The following is a 14,480-nucleotide window of genomic DNA, read 5'->3' as shown; positions in this document are numbered from 1 at the left end:
CAACTTCTACAATCAATTTGCTGCCGAAAAAAACAGCATATCATCGCTTAGAATATATCTTAAAAAGCATAAATATTTATTAAACAGGTTTTACGTTATTTATCGGGTAAAATAAATTTAAAGCTTAAATAAAATTTTCTATTCCTTCTTAAACACGTTCACTTAACTTCTATAAGCAAGCTAATGCCGAAAAAACTACTTAAACTTTACAGGCAGACAGACTCATGAAATTTGGGTTTTGGTAGTTTTTTTGGCAAAATAGATTTTGAGGGTAAACATAAGTTTCCTTTTTTATTCATACATCTTTACATGACACACGTACAATTTTTTTTTGGCGAACAAAGTACATGCCATTGATATGAATTTTGAGCTACAGACAAACAGGTTAAAAAGCCAGCAGAGAAAGTAGGATATTTTCAAATTATTGTATGTTGTATTGAAAATAAGCATCTCTAATAAATACACAATATCGTCTCCTTGGTGCCACAACTAGATAACTCAATATTTAAAATTTTTGACTACATTCTCAATTACACGCACCGAAAAAATCATGCGATTTTACGTCTTTTGGATGTACATAAAAGAAGCGAACCAAATGACGTGAATTTTTGTCTCATTTTAAGTACGATGATGTCTGATTCGGCAAATGTCAAACATAGCGGCATCGTTTTCATGACCTTCATCATGTAAAATTACATTTTTCTTTCAATACATCTTTCAGAACCCATTTTTACGTCATTTCATCACTTACATCATGTGTCATTCAGTCATAATGTGCATTACGTCCGGAGTGATTTTCATTATTTTTAAGAGTGTAGATCTGTAAAACATCCTTAGCTCAAAAGCATGTGATTCAAAATATCAACTTGTTTAGTTTTCTATTATATTCTCTGCGATTGTAAAACGGTCATATTTTAAAAGTTAATATTACATATGACGTTAATTTCATGGTAAGCAAAATCCTCGATTTAAAAAATGAAATGACTTAAATTTGATGGTATTTGAACATTTAAATACATCAAACTAACTAACAGTACGTAATATCGTAATATTACGTCATTTGTAACTTAAATTTATGTCAGTTACTTGCTTCAATATGCCGGACACCTAAGACATAAATTTCTATGACTTTTCTAATTGTGTATCCTTTCACGCATGGGTTTTCAGATCTTTTGGTTTATGGAGCACTTTACAAAACTAAATTGTTGCGCGGAGCTCTTAATTCAGTAATTTCAAAAGATATGATTCCATTTCGATTATACATTAGGAGATTATTAGCAAAGGAAATCCAGACCAAGGTGCTAAGGGCTGTTTATAAATTACGTAGCATGATTTCAGCCACTTTCTGAAAATTGTTACAGAAATAAGTGTCTTTAAACAAGCGTTCAAAGCCGTCAAGCGTATTTCAAGTATTCATGATCCGAACATCAATGATACAACATTTCTAAAACATGGGAAAAATTTAGAATTTTCACCGAAACGATGGGACAAGGTCAACAGTACTCTCCCGCTGATGCAAGTTCAAATCAGTTCTATTTTTCCGAATGATTTGCGAATTGAGTTTTTTTTCTTTATTTAAAATGGAAGATGTGTAGGAAAATGGTCCAGGGGGTCCAACATACATAGAAATCCATCTGATATTGATTGCTTTTATAGAAAATGATTTTTTTTCCTTTAAATATCAGATACAGTTTCGGATATTAGCTGAATCAAACATTTATACGATTTTGTATATATTTTAACAATTGAATAAAATACTTAAAGCTAGCTCTTTAGAACTAAATACAACAATTAATTATCTTTGGTACAATTGTTGATTTAAACGAAACCATAGTCATGCAACTTCTTCCTCCTCTTCGGAAGTTGAGCTTTCGATGACCTGATTGCTGTTGTGACGGGACTGAAGATGCCTTTGGAGATCCCTCCGCCTTGCCAGTTTCTTCCCGCACAGGTTACACTCGTAAAGTGAGCTATCATGCTGTCGGTGCAGTCTTATGTGCTTGTTCAAATTACTCGGATCACCGAAGGGCCTCAGACAGTATTGGCATTTCAATGGTTTGAACCCAGTGTGGGTCCTGATGTGTATCTTCAGACCGTACTTTCGCGAATACAGTTTTCCGCAGTATATACAGATGTGGCCTTGCTTGGACGAACCCATGTTGCTGACGATCGTTTCCAGATGGGCAGCTGTTACCATAGTCGATTCGTCCACCAGCGGATTGTGATGGTGGGGATGATGAAGATGATGGTGCAGAGATGGCGGTTCCAATAGGGGAGACTTGTTCTGCGGTGGTGGTGGAGGATGTGGCGGCGAAAGCTCCACTTTCATAGGATGGGTGCTCAGAACCGGACGAAAGGCTGAACTGCGCCACGGTTGAAATTCGCATCCGGTTGCAAAGTTGTAGCGCGAAATGCTGTGAAGAAGTCTCTGCCACAGGATGGTCATCGATTGTTGGCCGCAGTCGGTGGCTATGTGGATTTTGAGGGGGTTGGGGTACTCGTAGGATTTGCCACAGATGTGACACACGTAGCAGTTTTGGCCTGAAATTTCGAGACAATTGGATATTTTACATTAAAAATGATTCGAACATCCATACTTTAACATTGTATTTTATATTTTAGTACGACACAATTTTTGGTCAAAGCTGGGTTCAATAGCTTTTTAAATACTTTCTTGCCGAAGTGATTCATGAAATGAATAATAATAACACAAACAAACAAACGTAGAATATAGAACAAATTTCTTTAAAATGCTTCGTATATTCTATACCATCATCATATGGTGAACATATTTCAAGTAATGCCATTTTGTGTAACGACATCCCAGAAGGCGCTAGTGGTAATCGTCAAATACGAAGAAAAACGGCGCGCTTCTGGTTGTGAGGATTGTAATATAGTAAAATTGAAATTATAGTCAAATAAGTGGTCGTTGTAAATTGCATCAGTTAGCTATAATGTAAACGCGTTTTGAGATGTGTTTGTTATTGAAATAAAAAATATGTTTGTACGAAGTGAATTTCGTTTCAATTCATTCAATCTACACATCAAAAGAGGTAGTCGAAGAATAGTCTCTTGGTAAGTGTATTGCTTATGATACGAGTAAACCACAGCTCTCGTTTGCATTTATTGTCATGCTTCTTGGAAGCTTGCACAGCGCAATTTTAGGAACTTTTCGACACAATAATTGACTGGTGTGTCAGGAAGTGGTTGTTGGTCACTCAAACCATTCCCCAATGAGACATGACAGACTACCCGAAGGCATGAGCGTTTAGTTTGATATTTACAGAAACAACTGCTTGGAATAATTCTAGCGATGAAAAAGGCACTTTTGTAAGGCGGTTGGTCTGTTGATATCAGTGCATACGGCATGTAAAACAATAGGGCATGTAAGGCATCATACACAAATAACGTATTGGGAGGCAGAAAAGTACCGTACTAGAATTCTCTTATAGAAAGCGCTAGGCAGCGTCTATTTATCATGTAACGCTAAAATTGACAATTTTTGACCCAACACACCCCCCCCCACCCTTGGTAACGCTTTTTGTATGGTAAAAAAAAATTGTATGAGTCGTAACGCTTGAGCGCACTCCCCCGTCCTCATAGAGCGTTACGTCATATGTGGACGGCGTCATACGTAAGGGGACGGAATGAAAAGTGATCAATTTTAGCGTAACGTATTTTTTGTACCATACCTAAAGGCAACGATGGCCAGCAAATGATCGTCGACAGTTTTGCTCAACCAGTTGAGCAACGTAATTTTATACACAGGTCCTGGATTCCCGAAAGTTGGCTCACCAAAACATCTTCGTTATTTTTATTTGCATTCTGTTGTTCGATATTTCATCAAAATTTGAACAGGTCAACTATTTTGACCTATTGATAATTAATTATTGATAATCCTGCGTTTGGAACTGGTTTTTAAACCGGCTTACGTGAAATTTATTTCAAACTTATTTTAATCCAGATTCATTTTAATGTTGAGGATAATAATGTAACTATGCTATAACTATGCTAAATTACATGTTTTAAGTCCAAATTTTGTGAAAATAATTGAAGAAGTGATACTCCCATACAATTTGAAGCAAACTATTTTTTTTCTTTTCTCAGTAATACATGAACATTTGCGGGAATACGGTACCTGGGAATCAAGGTACTTTGATAGTTGAGCACAGAAATAATTAAACAGTAGGGCGCTTGCCTCAAACAAAAGTACGTCCGTCGGCCCCATTTGATTTTGCTCGGAAAAGGATTGAAACATAAAACAAAATTACAAAATGTTTCCCAGCCAAGTCTTATTGGTCCGGTGGGCATACTAAACAAAGGCTGTATTCCTTCGAGGGTAGAAGCACCGATTTTGGTCAGGATTTGAAAACACATGTGTCGAAAGCGCTATATGTTCGGCATTTTGATTATTTTCATCCTTCGCCATGTGTTAGATAATATTTTGATATTGATTTGTTGGTCAATCAATAAACTTGCCAGATATTGTTTTTATCTTATAATATCTTAACAAGATATTGTTTTATACGTATCCATATTAATTTTCGATATTATTTTTGATCTTCTATCTCTTATCTCCAACAAATCAATAGCTGATTATGATCGTCAGTAATTATTTTAGAATTACAAAATATGATATTGGTCGGTTTTTTCCACCTGCTCGGATGGTTCACGTGTAGTAAACTAACACAAGAAAATTTGGCAACTGTAAAAATCAATTAATTTAGAAATTGTTTTCTGTTAATAATTATTCAATTGTATTTCTGCATCAAATCGAATACTATTAGATTTTTCAACACATGTTCAATATTTCAGGAGATGGTACACTAGGACGATTCATATTTTAAAAAAGTTTGAAAATCCAATCTCCCATATCTTTCTTACCATCTTTACCATAAAAATAGTGTTATGTAATTTTTTTACCTTTTTAAATCACCACTTAAAGGTGACCCAAATACGATGTAGGCTTATATTAAAATTACTATGGAGAAATTTTGAAAAAAAAAAAGTTCCAAACACTATAGGCATGTAAGTACAAACTTATCATCAAATAGTGCAGACTCATTCTTGAAACCATAATAAAAAAAAGAGAGCAATTCATTCCGATGAAGAGGACAAGAGACATTCACGAGTCTGTTTGGTATTATTTAGCTTCAATACCATATAGCCCTGCAATCATCTACAAAAATCCCAAACAAAATTAGCTCAAAAGGGATTTGTATCTTCAACACCATCCTTCATTAAGGCATGAATAATGAGTTAACGCTATGGGATGCAAAGTTTGGACTTACATTACAATACATAGGAGTTTTGAACATTTTACAAAATTTCTCCTTAGTAATTTCCATATAAACCAACATTGTCTTTGGGTCATCTTCAAATCACCACAGAAAAAGCTGAAAATTTCAGGTACACTATTCTTATGGTGAGGATGGCAAGGGAGATTGGACTTTCAAACATTCTTAAATTTTGAATCGCCTCAATGACACGCTTCCCCGTACTTTTAACACTAGGAGTTTAAAGGTCAACATCAGTTATATCTTAAAATTCAATCTGCTATATATCAGCAACTGTTCCAAATTCTTTCACGTATCTCATGTCCATATTCCATAGTTTATAAACGGTAGAAAACAAAATTGCTCTTGTGGGTGTTCAAATTTCTTCTAGAGCAATTAAACCAACACAATTTTTTTAGACACATCGGAGCGGCATGATAACCGTGTCGAATTTTATTGCAATTGTTAAAATTTATAGTTTTCCAAACCCCAATAACCATAAATAACTAGACAGATAGGAAATTAAAATTAAAAGAAATGCGGATTGTAAAAAAAACAAACATTTATATTTCATCCTAAACGTTTAAATGTGGCTTCCACAATTGAATTTATTACGGAAAGCGAAATTTATTGTTAAAGCGAATTTTGAGCTCAATAAAAAAGATTCTTCTTGCAAACATCTTGATTGGAGTTATAAAACTATCAACAAATATCATATTTCATCGATTGGAATGGTGTTGCATTGTTAAATTTGTGCCTAAAAGCGTACCAGATAAAACTTAGAATTCACTTTAGCTTAATACCTTAAGATAAACCGCCTATTTCGAGAACTTTCCACTGTGCACTCATTTTAGGTATATTTGATTCATTACTGTAAACAATTTGAAATTTTCTGCACTTAGTGGATATATGCATTATAAAAGTTAGAATTTAGTTTTCTTTGTTTTATTTTTTTACCGAATAAACGTTTCAAATTTACATTAAGGGGTTTTCTCTGTTAGTTTTAGCTGTTTAAAATAAAGATGAATCGAAACCAAATCTAAAAATTTCAAGAGCACAATTCTGGAGAACCAAACATCCGTTTAAGCTGAAAACTTAATCGATTCTAATCACTAGCCCAATCGATTAAGTTTTCAGCTCAAATGGGTGTTCGGTTTGAAGTTTGACTTCGATTCATCTTCACCTTATGTTTTCAATGCAATCATTTTTTTTTTCAATTTTAATCATGTTCAATGGACTTTAACTAGAAATTTATTGTCCAAAAACTATATTTCACCAATTCCAATTCTGATATACAGCCGAATAGGTTTCCAAACGAGAGGTTTTTATGATTTTTTAAGCAAAAAGAATTGTTCAGTTCCTATTTATGCTCAAACATAGGCACTGTTCCTGTTCAATTAAATTTATTGAGCTTGAGCTTGATTGGCCGCCCGTGGTTGCAAACTCCAGTTTCACCAGATCAGCTGCACTTACACAAGGAACCAACCAGAGGACTGCTTGGGAATAACAGACACCCTCAGTGTATAAGTGATGGTGATCTTCTATTTTAGGCAACAATGGCGCCTGTCACGTCAGTATGCAGACCAAGGAAAGGGAGGAATTGGGTGAGGACCAAGAGGAAAGGGGGAGGAATTGAAGATGCATTAAACTGGCTCCCACGGTAGGCCGTATATACCACTGCGTCTACCGCGCATCAGGCGTATCAGACGTAAGGACAGGCGTGCTATAATGATGGAAGAATGGAAGCGTAGGGAAACGGTTTTTGTTTTGTTCGTCTCGGATTCTAGCAAATGCTATGAACTGTGATAGATCAACAACTGTGATCAGTGCTGGGAATGGTAATAGTAGTAGGCTTGAATTTTCGCGAAAATCACGTGGCTCTCCAGTACAGTAGTTCAAAAACGTGAATCTCATCAAGTAGCCTATGTTGGGTGCACGAATTTTCTAAATCATGAGTGTCATTGAAGGCTCTAAATGCGGGAAATGCAGCGGGAAATAGAACATTTTTCTACAGTAATTCTGGGTTGCCCTTAGCAACGGGTGTTTTGCTATTTTCAAGGCTTTTTGCCTACAGCAGCGATGGGCGTGAGTTTCACTGGCTTCGCTGACTGTTATTGGCTTTGCTTGGCTACTGTAGAGTGAATTTCAAGATTTTTCCCAACCCTGACTGTGATTTATTGAGAGTGGAAGATAGAAGCAAGTGAGAGATACAACTACAAAGTACGAGGAAAGGAACGGGCATGGGATTGAACCCATGACCTTCTGTTTATGAAGCAGAAACGGTAGCCATTAGACCACCAACCCCGTCTTGTTCCTGTTCAATTAAATTTATGTAGAAGAACCACATGTCGTCGCTTTGATACTTGTTTTCAACAATTGTTTTTTTTTTCGTAGTTTTTAAGTAACATAAATTTTGAGTGTATCTAAAAATATGATTTCTGGTCAAACATATTCACTAGATATCTACTATCTTTTTCGTAGAATTATCAATAAAATGAATTTTGGATGTATTCCAAAGTATATATTACTGCTCAAGAAATGTTCAGTGAAGTCATTCAATATATTTTATGCCGAAAAACTGAAAATTGATTTATATTCAAGCAAGTTAAAAAACGAGAAAAACTTCATGTCATTGCATTCCTTACTGCGATAGGTTTCATAAAATAAAGAGATATGGTATTCACAAAATTTGGGGTAACTAAATCTGAATCAATCACTAAATTTGGGGTCACTTAATCTGAATCAAGTCTCGAAAATCTTACAACTTTTTGATAAATCGGTCAAATATAGAATTGAATATTGTAAATTACAGTATACGCCACATTAAATGCCTAAAGGCATGCAATTTTCTTTGAAATTGATAACTCGCTCACTAAAAGAACATGTTTTTTCTCTGAAAATAAATTTTTACCCTCAATGCTAATTGAAAACTGGGTTCACATAACATGTTTGGAATGTATACACGGTGTCTTTGTGGAGTAACTTTATTACAAAAAAATAGGTAAGTCTGAAATTTCGAACTAAAAACAATTAGACTTTGCTCTTTCATTTGCGACCAAAATCAAAATAATCGGTCGGGGGGTCCAGAACATTTTTTTTTATTTTGTGTGAAGTATTCATGGATATGTGTTTTTGTACCGACACACATTGCGTTGAACATAGATACGGGACAAACTGCAAGATCAAACCATTTGAACACCTTATCTTGGAATGTAAAGAGTTTCTTGCTCAAAAGAGCTGTATTAAGCATATATGACATATGATATACGCATAATTGCAAAACTGTCTCAAACATTTTAGTTATTGTCCACGAAAAACCTTGAAAATCGTACTTAAATTGGTCATAATGATGTAAGAAGTTATTAGGAAATATTTTTAATAGGTGAAGATGCATCGATATCAAACCTCGAATTTCCAAGAGCTTGTTTGTAGATTTGTATCTTGAGAACCTGACAACCTTTTGCGTTGAACATTTTATTGATTAGTTGCCACCAGCGAGTGACCAGTGAGTTACCGGTTGTCTGCTTCTCTGGACTTGTGCTTTTGAAAATTCGTGGTTTGGCTTCTATGTATACTCACCCTTAAAACCATTGCTAACCGAGTGTGTAGCTCGTTGTTATTAAGCAGATAAACGGACCAAAATAAAAACTGTCACCGCTGGGAGACAGAGAAGGATCTTTTCTTTGTCGTAGTATTGTGAAATAAAGTGTAAATCCATTCGTTTGCTCAGTAAAAACAAGCTATGGCTTTTAGGACGAGATCATAAATTATGCGAGATGTCTCTTTTTACTCGTAGGGGATGGTACACAAATTATGTCACGCTAAATTTCAATTTTTTCGAGCCCCTCCCCCCCTTTGTCACACTTTCTGTATGAGTCCTCCGATAATTTTGTAAGGCTTGTCACGCATGACTTAACCCCCTTCCCCCTCCCATCTTGGAGCGTGACGTAATTTGTGCATGACCCCTAGATACAAAAGTGACTTATCCGCCTTTCAAACAACACAATTTCAGTTATTCGAATTAACTAGTAGAGGGCTTCGCATGTGATAAACCTTGTTATAAGGCATGTAATATACTTGCCCCATGGTGCTGAAAAATACGCTAATTTGGATGGTATTTGAGAAGTTTCAAATCTTATATTTTTTATGTTATTTTCTTAATGGCACAGTGCTTATGAAAAGATCAGAAACTAACATCATGAGGCTAAAATGGGTTTGGGATGTTTGTACTTGTTTGCAGTACCATAACCCCATATTAACCCCTCTACAAGCAGCTTCATTTTATCAAAATATTCAAATCGCGATAACTTTTTTGTTTCTCAATATTTTTGAAAAAAATTTCCACAACTTCTTAAAAAACTCTCTTATTTTCAGAATCTGTATCGGTTTTGAGCATTGGTCATCTAAATTCGGAGATATTCCAAAATTCCTTGGGGGACCAACGCATAGCCATAACTCTCGAAATTATCTCTGGCTACAGATTTTTTTCTCATATTCGGTTATTCGCTTTTCAAAACTAAACTTTGATGAAAGTCTATTGTGAAGAAATTAAACAAATCGGTGTAACTGTTTTTGAGCAATGAGCTTTTATGTTTTTGGTACCACTCTAGCCGTAACGAGATCTTGAAAACTTCTTAAAATATCATATTGAAATTTTATATTGGTCATCTAAATTCGGAGATATTCCAAAATTCCTTGGGGGACCAACGCATAGCCATAACTCTCGAAATTATCTCTGGCTACAGATTTTTTTCTCATATTCGGTTATTCGCTTTTCAAAACTAAACTTTGATGAAAGTCTATTGTGAAGAAATTAAACAAATCGGTGTAACTGTTTTTGAGCAATGAGCTTTTATGTTTTTGGTACCACTCTAGCCGTAACGAGATCTTGAAAACTTCTTAAAATATCATATTGAAATTTTATATGGGAAGATAAATATACCATGGAAAAACAAATTTTTCAGGAAATGTTTGATGAACTGTTGAAGGGTTCTACTTCAAACAATCGATTATTGCCAGGGCTATAAAAAGAAACTATTTAAATAAACTGTTTTATACACGGTGTGTTTCGTAGAACAAGTTTATTACAAAAAAATAGGTAAGTCTGAAACTTCTCCACAATAATGCCTAGGTTTCTCGCGTTCATTTGCTGCTAAAACCAAAATAATCGGTCGGGGGGTCCAGAGTATTTTTTTTTTTTTTTTGATTTCGAGAGACTTGCACATATGTTTGAATTTGCCTATCTATGTGTTTATGTACATTAGGGCGGTTCAAAATTAAAAAATGTTTGAGAATTCAATCTCACATATGTTCCTTACTATCCTTACTATAAAAATAGTGTTCTGTGAAATTTGCAGCTTTCTAGGTGGTGATTTAAGGTGACCCAAAGACAATGTAGGTTTATATGGAAATTACTATGGAGAAATTTTGAGGTATGTTCCAAACACGCTTGTATTGTAATGTAAGTACACACTTATTATCCCATTGTAAAAGCTCATTCTTCAAACCATAATAAAGAAATTTGCTGAAGAGAAAAATTCAATTCGACAGATAGCAGAAGAGATATTCATGAGTTTGTTTGCTTTTATTTAGCTTAACCCCTCTACCGGCAGCTGCATTTTATCAGCACAAAAATATATATGAATTGCGATAACTTTTTTGTTTCGTTATATTTTTCCACCATTTTTTCACAACTTCTCAAAAAACTCTTCTATTTTTGGAATCTATGTCGGTATTGACCATTGCTCAACTGGTTTTAAAAATATTTCGGTGTTCCTTGGGGGACCGACACTTCCCATATAAAATTTCAATATGATATTTTAAGAAGTTTTCAAGATCTCGTTACGGCTAGAGTGGTACCAAAAACATAAAAGCTCATTGCTCAAAAACAGTTACACCGATTTGTTTAATTTCTTCACAATAGACTTTCATCAAAGTTTAGTTTTGAAAAGCGAATAACCAAATATGAGAAAAAAATCTGTAGCCAGAGATAATTTCGAGAGTTATGGCTATGCGTTGGTCCCCCAAGGAATTTTGGAATATCTCCGAATTTAGATGACCAATGCTCAAAACCGATACAGATTCTGAAAATAAGAGAGTTTTTTAAGAAGTTGTGGAAATTTTTTTCAAAAATATTGAGAAACAAAAAAGTTATCGCGATTTGAATATTTTGATAAAATGAAGCTGCTTGTAGAGGGGTTAATATGGGGTTATGGTACTGCAAACAAGTACAAACATCCCAAACCCATTTTAGCCTCATGATGTTAGTTTCTGATCTTTTCATAAGCACTGTGCCATTAAGAAAATAACATAAAAAATATAAGATTTGAAACTTCTCAAATACCATCCAAATTAGCGTATTTTTCAGCACCATGGGGCAAGTATATTACATGCCTTATAACAAGGTTTATCACATGCGAAGCCCTCTACTAGTTAATTCGAATAACTGAAATTGTGTTGTTTGAAAGGCGGATAAGTCACTTTTGTATCTAGGGGTCATGCACAAATTACGTCACGCTCCAAGATGGGAGGGGGAAGGGGGTTAAGTCATGCGTGACAAGCCTTACAAAATTATCGGAGGACTCATACAGAAAGTGTGACAAAGGGGGGGAGGGGCTCGAAAAAATTGAAATTTAGCGTGACATAATTTGTGTACCATCCCCTACGAGTAAAAAGAGACATCTCGCATAATTTATGATCTCGTCCTAAAAGCCATAGCTTGTTTTTACTGAGCAAACGAATGGATTTACACTTTATTTCACAATACTACGACAAAGAAAAGATCCTTCTCTGTCTCCCAGCGGTGACAGTTTTTATTTTGGTCCGTTTATCTGCTTAATAACAACGAGCTACACACTCGGTTAGCAATGGTTTTAAGGGTGAGTATACATAGAAGCCAAACCACGAATTTTCAAAAGCACAAGTCCAGAGAAGCAGACAACCGGTAACTCACTGGTCACTCGCTGGTGGCAACTAATCAATAAAATGTTCAACGCAAAAGGTTGTCAGGTTCTCAAGATACAAATCTACAAACAAGCTCTTGGAAATTCGAGGTTTGATATCGATGCATCTTCACCTATTAAAAATATTTCCTAATAACTTCTTACATCATTATGACCAATTTAAGTACGATTTTCAAGGTTTTTCGTGGACAATAACTAAAATGTTTGAGACAGTTTTGCAATTATGCGTATATCATATGTCATATATGCTTAATACAGCTCTTTTGAGCAAGAAACTCTTTACATTCCAAGATAAGGTGTTCAAATGGTTTGATCTTGCAGTTTGTCCCGTATCTATGTTCAACGCAATGTGTGTCGGTACAAAAACACATATCCATGAATACTTCACACAAAATAAAAAAAAATGTTCTGGACCCCCCGACCGATTATTTTGATTTTGGTCGCAAATGAAAGAGCAAAGTCTAATTGTTTTTAGTTCGAAATTTCAGACTTACCTATTTTTTTGTAATAAAGTTACTCCACAAAGACACCGTGTTATAGGTTCAAGTTGTTGAAAACAATAAAAAAAGCTTCGAAACGGTGTATAGAATCATTAAGTTGTATGTTAAGGAAGACTATCCAAATTATCCCATTCTGCAGTAGATATTCAATAGTAAACTCACGTTGAATGTTGGCTGGCGTCAGGAACGGAATCTGCATATGGGCCGCAACATCTTCGGAGAACCAAAGTTTCAGCTCCTCGTCTTCGCTGAGGTCCTGAGTTAGTCTTAGTCTTATCATCTGATTGGTGGTCAACTCGAGCACTGAATTATAACTTCTCACATCACTTGCCAGTTTGATCGATCGGATCCAATTACAACTCTTCATAACACTGTCCGCCTCGTTTGGGGTCAACAGACCCGTTGAACTCGACTTTCTTATGGTAATCCGTCTTCCCCCGGGTAGGGCAGTTTTTTGGCAAATTTCTTCCACCGGATACGATTTTGACACTGAATCCACTGGGAGGTAACTCAAGGCGCAAACACTTGCTAAGGCCGAAGCGGAAGTTGGTTCACCTTCGTCCTGCGATGAAAAGTTCAAACTCAATTCCAGATCACACTTGGGAGCGAAAGGTCCCACTATCGGAGGTCCTAAGCTACTCCTCGGAAGCAGCATCGACTGAGACGACGTTGTGGCAGGATACATTGTGCACCGGAAACCGCTTCTCTCTTGCTCGATCGGAACCGATCTGAAGTTCCCGCAGGATTCGGCAGAATATTTTATAGCTTCTCCCTCCTCTAATGGTCGACTTTTTGGCAAACAGGTCCAACCCTCCCGCTTCGAGGAACATCAGCCTCGTCATCATCGCCTGCGAGGGGGTGCCGAAGGAAAGCAGCTCTAATTGATCCTTGCTGGGCTGCTGTAACAAGTGCAGAAAATCTCACGACATTCCGCAGCACCCCGACCCTGCACGGCATCAACGCAGTCATTGTGCCGAAAAAACACATAATAGTTTTTAAATGAATTGATAAAGATCAACACGGATCGGGATTTGTGACCCCTCCGACTTCCGCGCGAATCAAAGCCGCATAGAGAAACATATAGGGGAATCAGGCGTAAAATGTGCTGTCGAGGGTAAACGTTCTCCCATACATTGGAATTTGGAAAGTAGCTCGAATCAGCTTAAAACAAACGATTTGTACTCAGTGGTGCTTTAAACCCCGATGTATTGAAAATCGTTAACGATGGTTTCGTCCCTTTCAAATTTAGTTTCTTACACATGAGTGCTTCAATCTAATGACTATGCGAGCTTATTTGTGCGCATTTCTTTCAATTTCGATTAGAATATAGTTAACGACAAAATGTACAGTTAAAATAGAAGTTTTCCATAGAGGGCGCATATTACCCCATCTTCCCTTACGCACTATTTGTCATCCTTCCGTACCCTCCTCGTCCCATAGCACCCAGAACCACCCTCAGCGAGGTGCGCGTGTTGAATCGCCGCATGTGCATCAACTCGCACATCACAGGATGTCACCCATCAGGTTGCATGGCACTGCTTCAAAATCGAGGCCAATTTTAATCGACCTCCATTGTGTCATAGAACTCATGTTACATGAGGAGCATAAGAGATCACACTTTCCTACACAGTGCTGTAACATCAATGTATCATCGCATCAGGACCTTTGCCTCCTCTAAAAGCATGCTACATGTCGGGAATCATCAGCGCGATAAAACATCATCACCACAAGCTCTTGTTCAT

At 36.3% G+C, this 14,480-nt stretch overlaps 1 protein-coding gene across 1 annotated transcript; it reads right to left on the bottom strand.

Moving 5' to 3' along the window:
* Positions 1–1,834: 1,834 nt before the first annotated feature.
* On the bottom strand, positions 1,835–13,423 carry LOC5579986 (PR domain zinc finger protein 13). The gene is made up of 2 exons (XM_001660202.2): positions 12,901–13,423; positions 1,835–2,541 (listed from the first exon to the last, which is right to left on the bottom strand). The coding sequence occupies exons 1-2, from the start codon at positions 13,421–13,423 to the stop codon at positions 1,835–1,837; spliced, it is 1,230 nt and encodes a 409-aa protein (XP_001660252.2).
* Between the last annotated feature and the right edge of the window lie 1,057 nt (positions 13,424–14,480).

The sequence above is a fragment of the Aedes aegypti genome, chromosome 2 (genome assembly GCF_002204515.2).
Source record: "Aedes aegypti strain LVP_AGWG chromosome 2, AaegL5.0 Primary Assembly, whole genome shotgun sequence".
Taxonomy (NCBI): domain Eukaryota; kingdom Metazoa; phylum Arthropoda; class Insecta; order Diptera; family Culicidae; genus Aedes; species Aedes aegypti.
The sequence above is the reverse complement of the archived record's forward strand: the minus strand, read 5'-3'. Positions and strand labels throughout refer to the sequence as shown.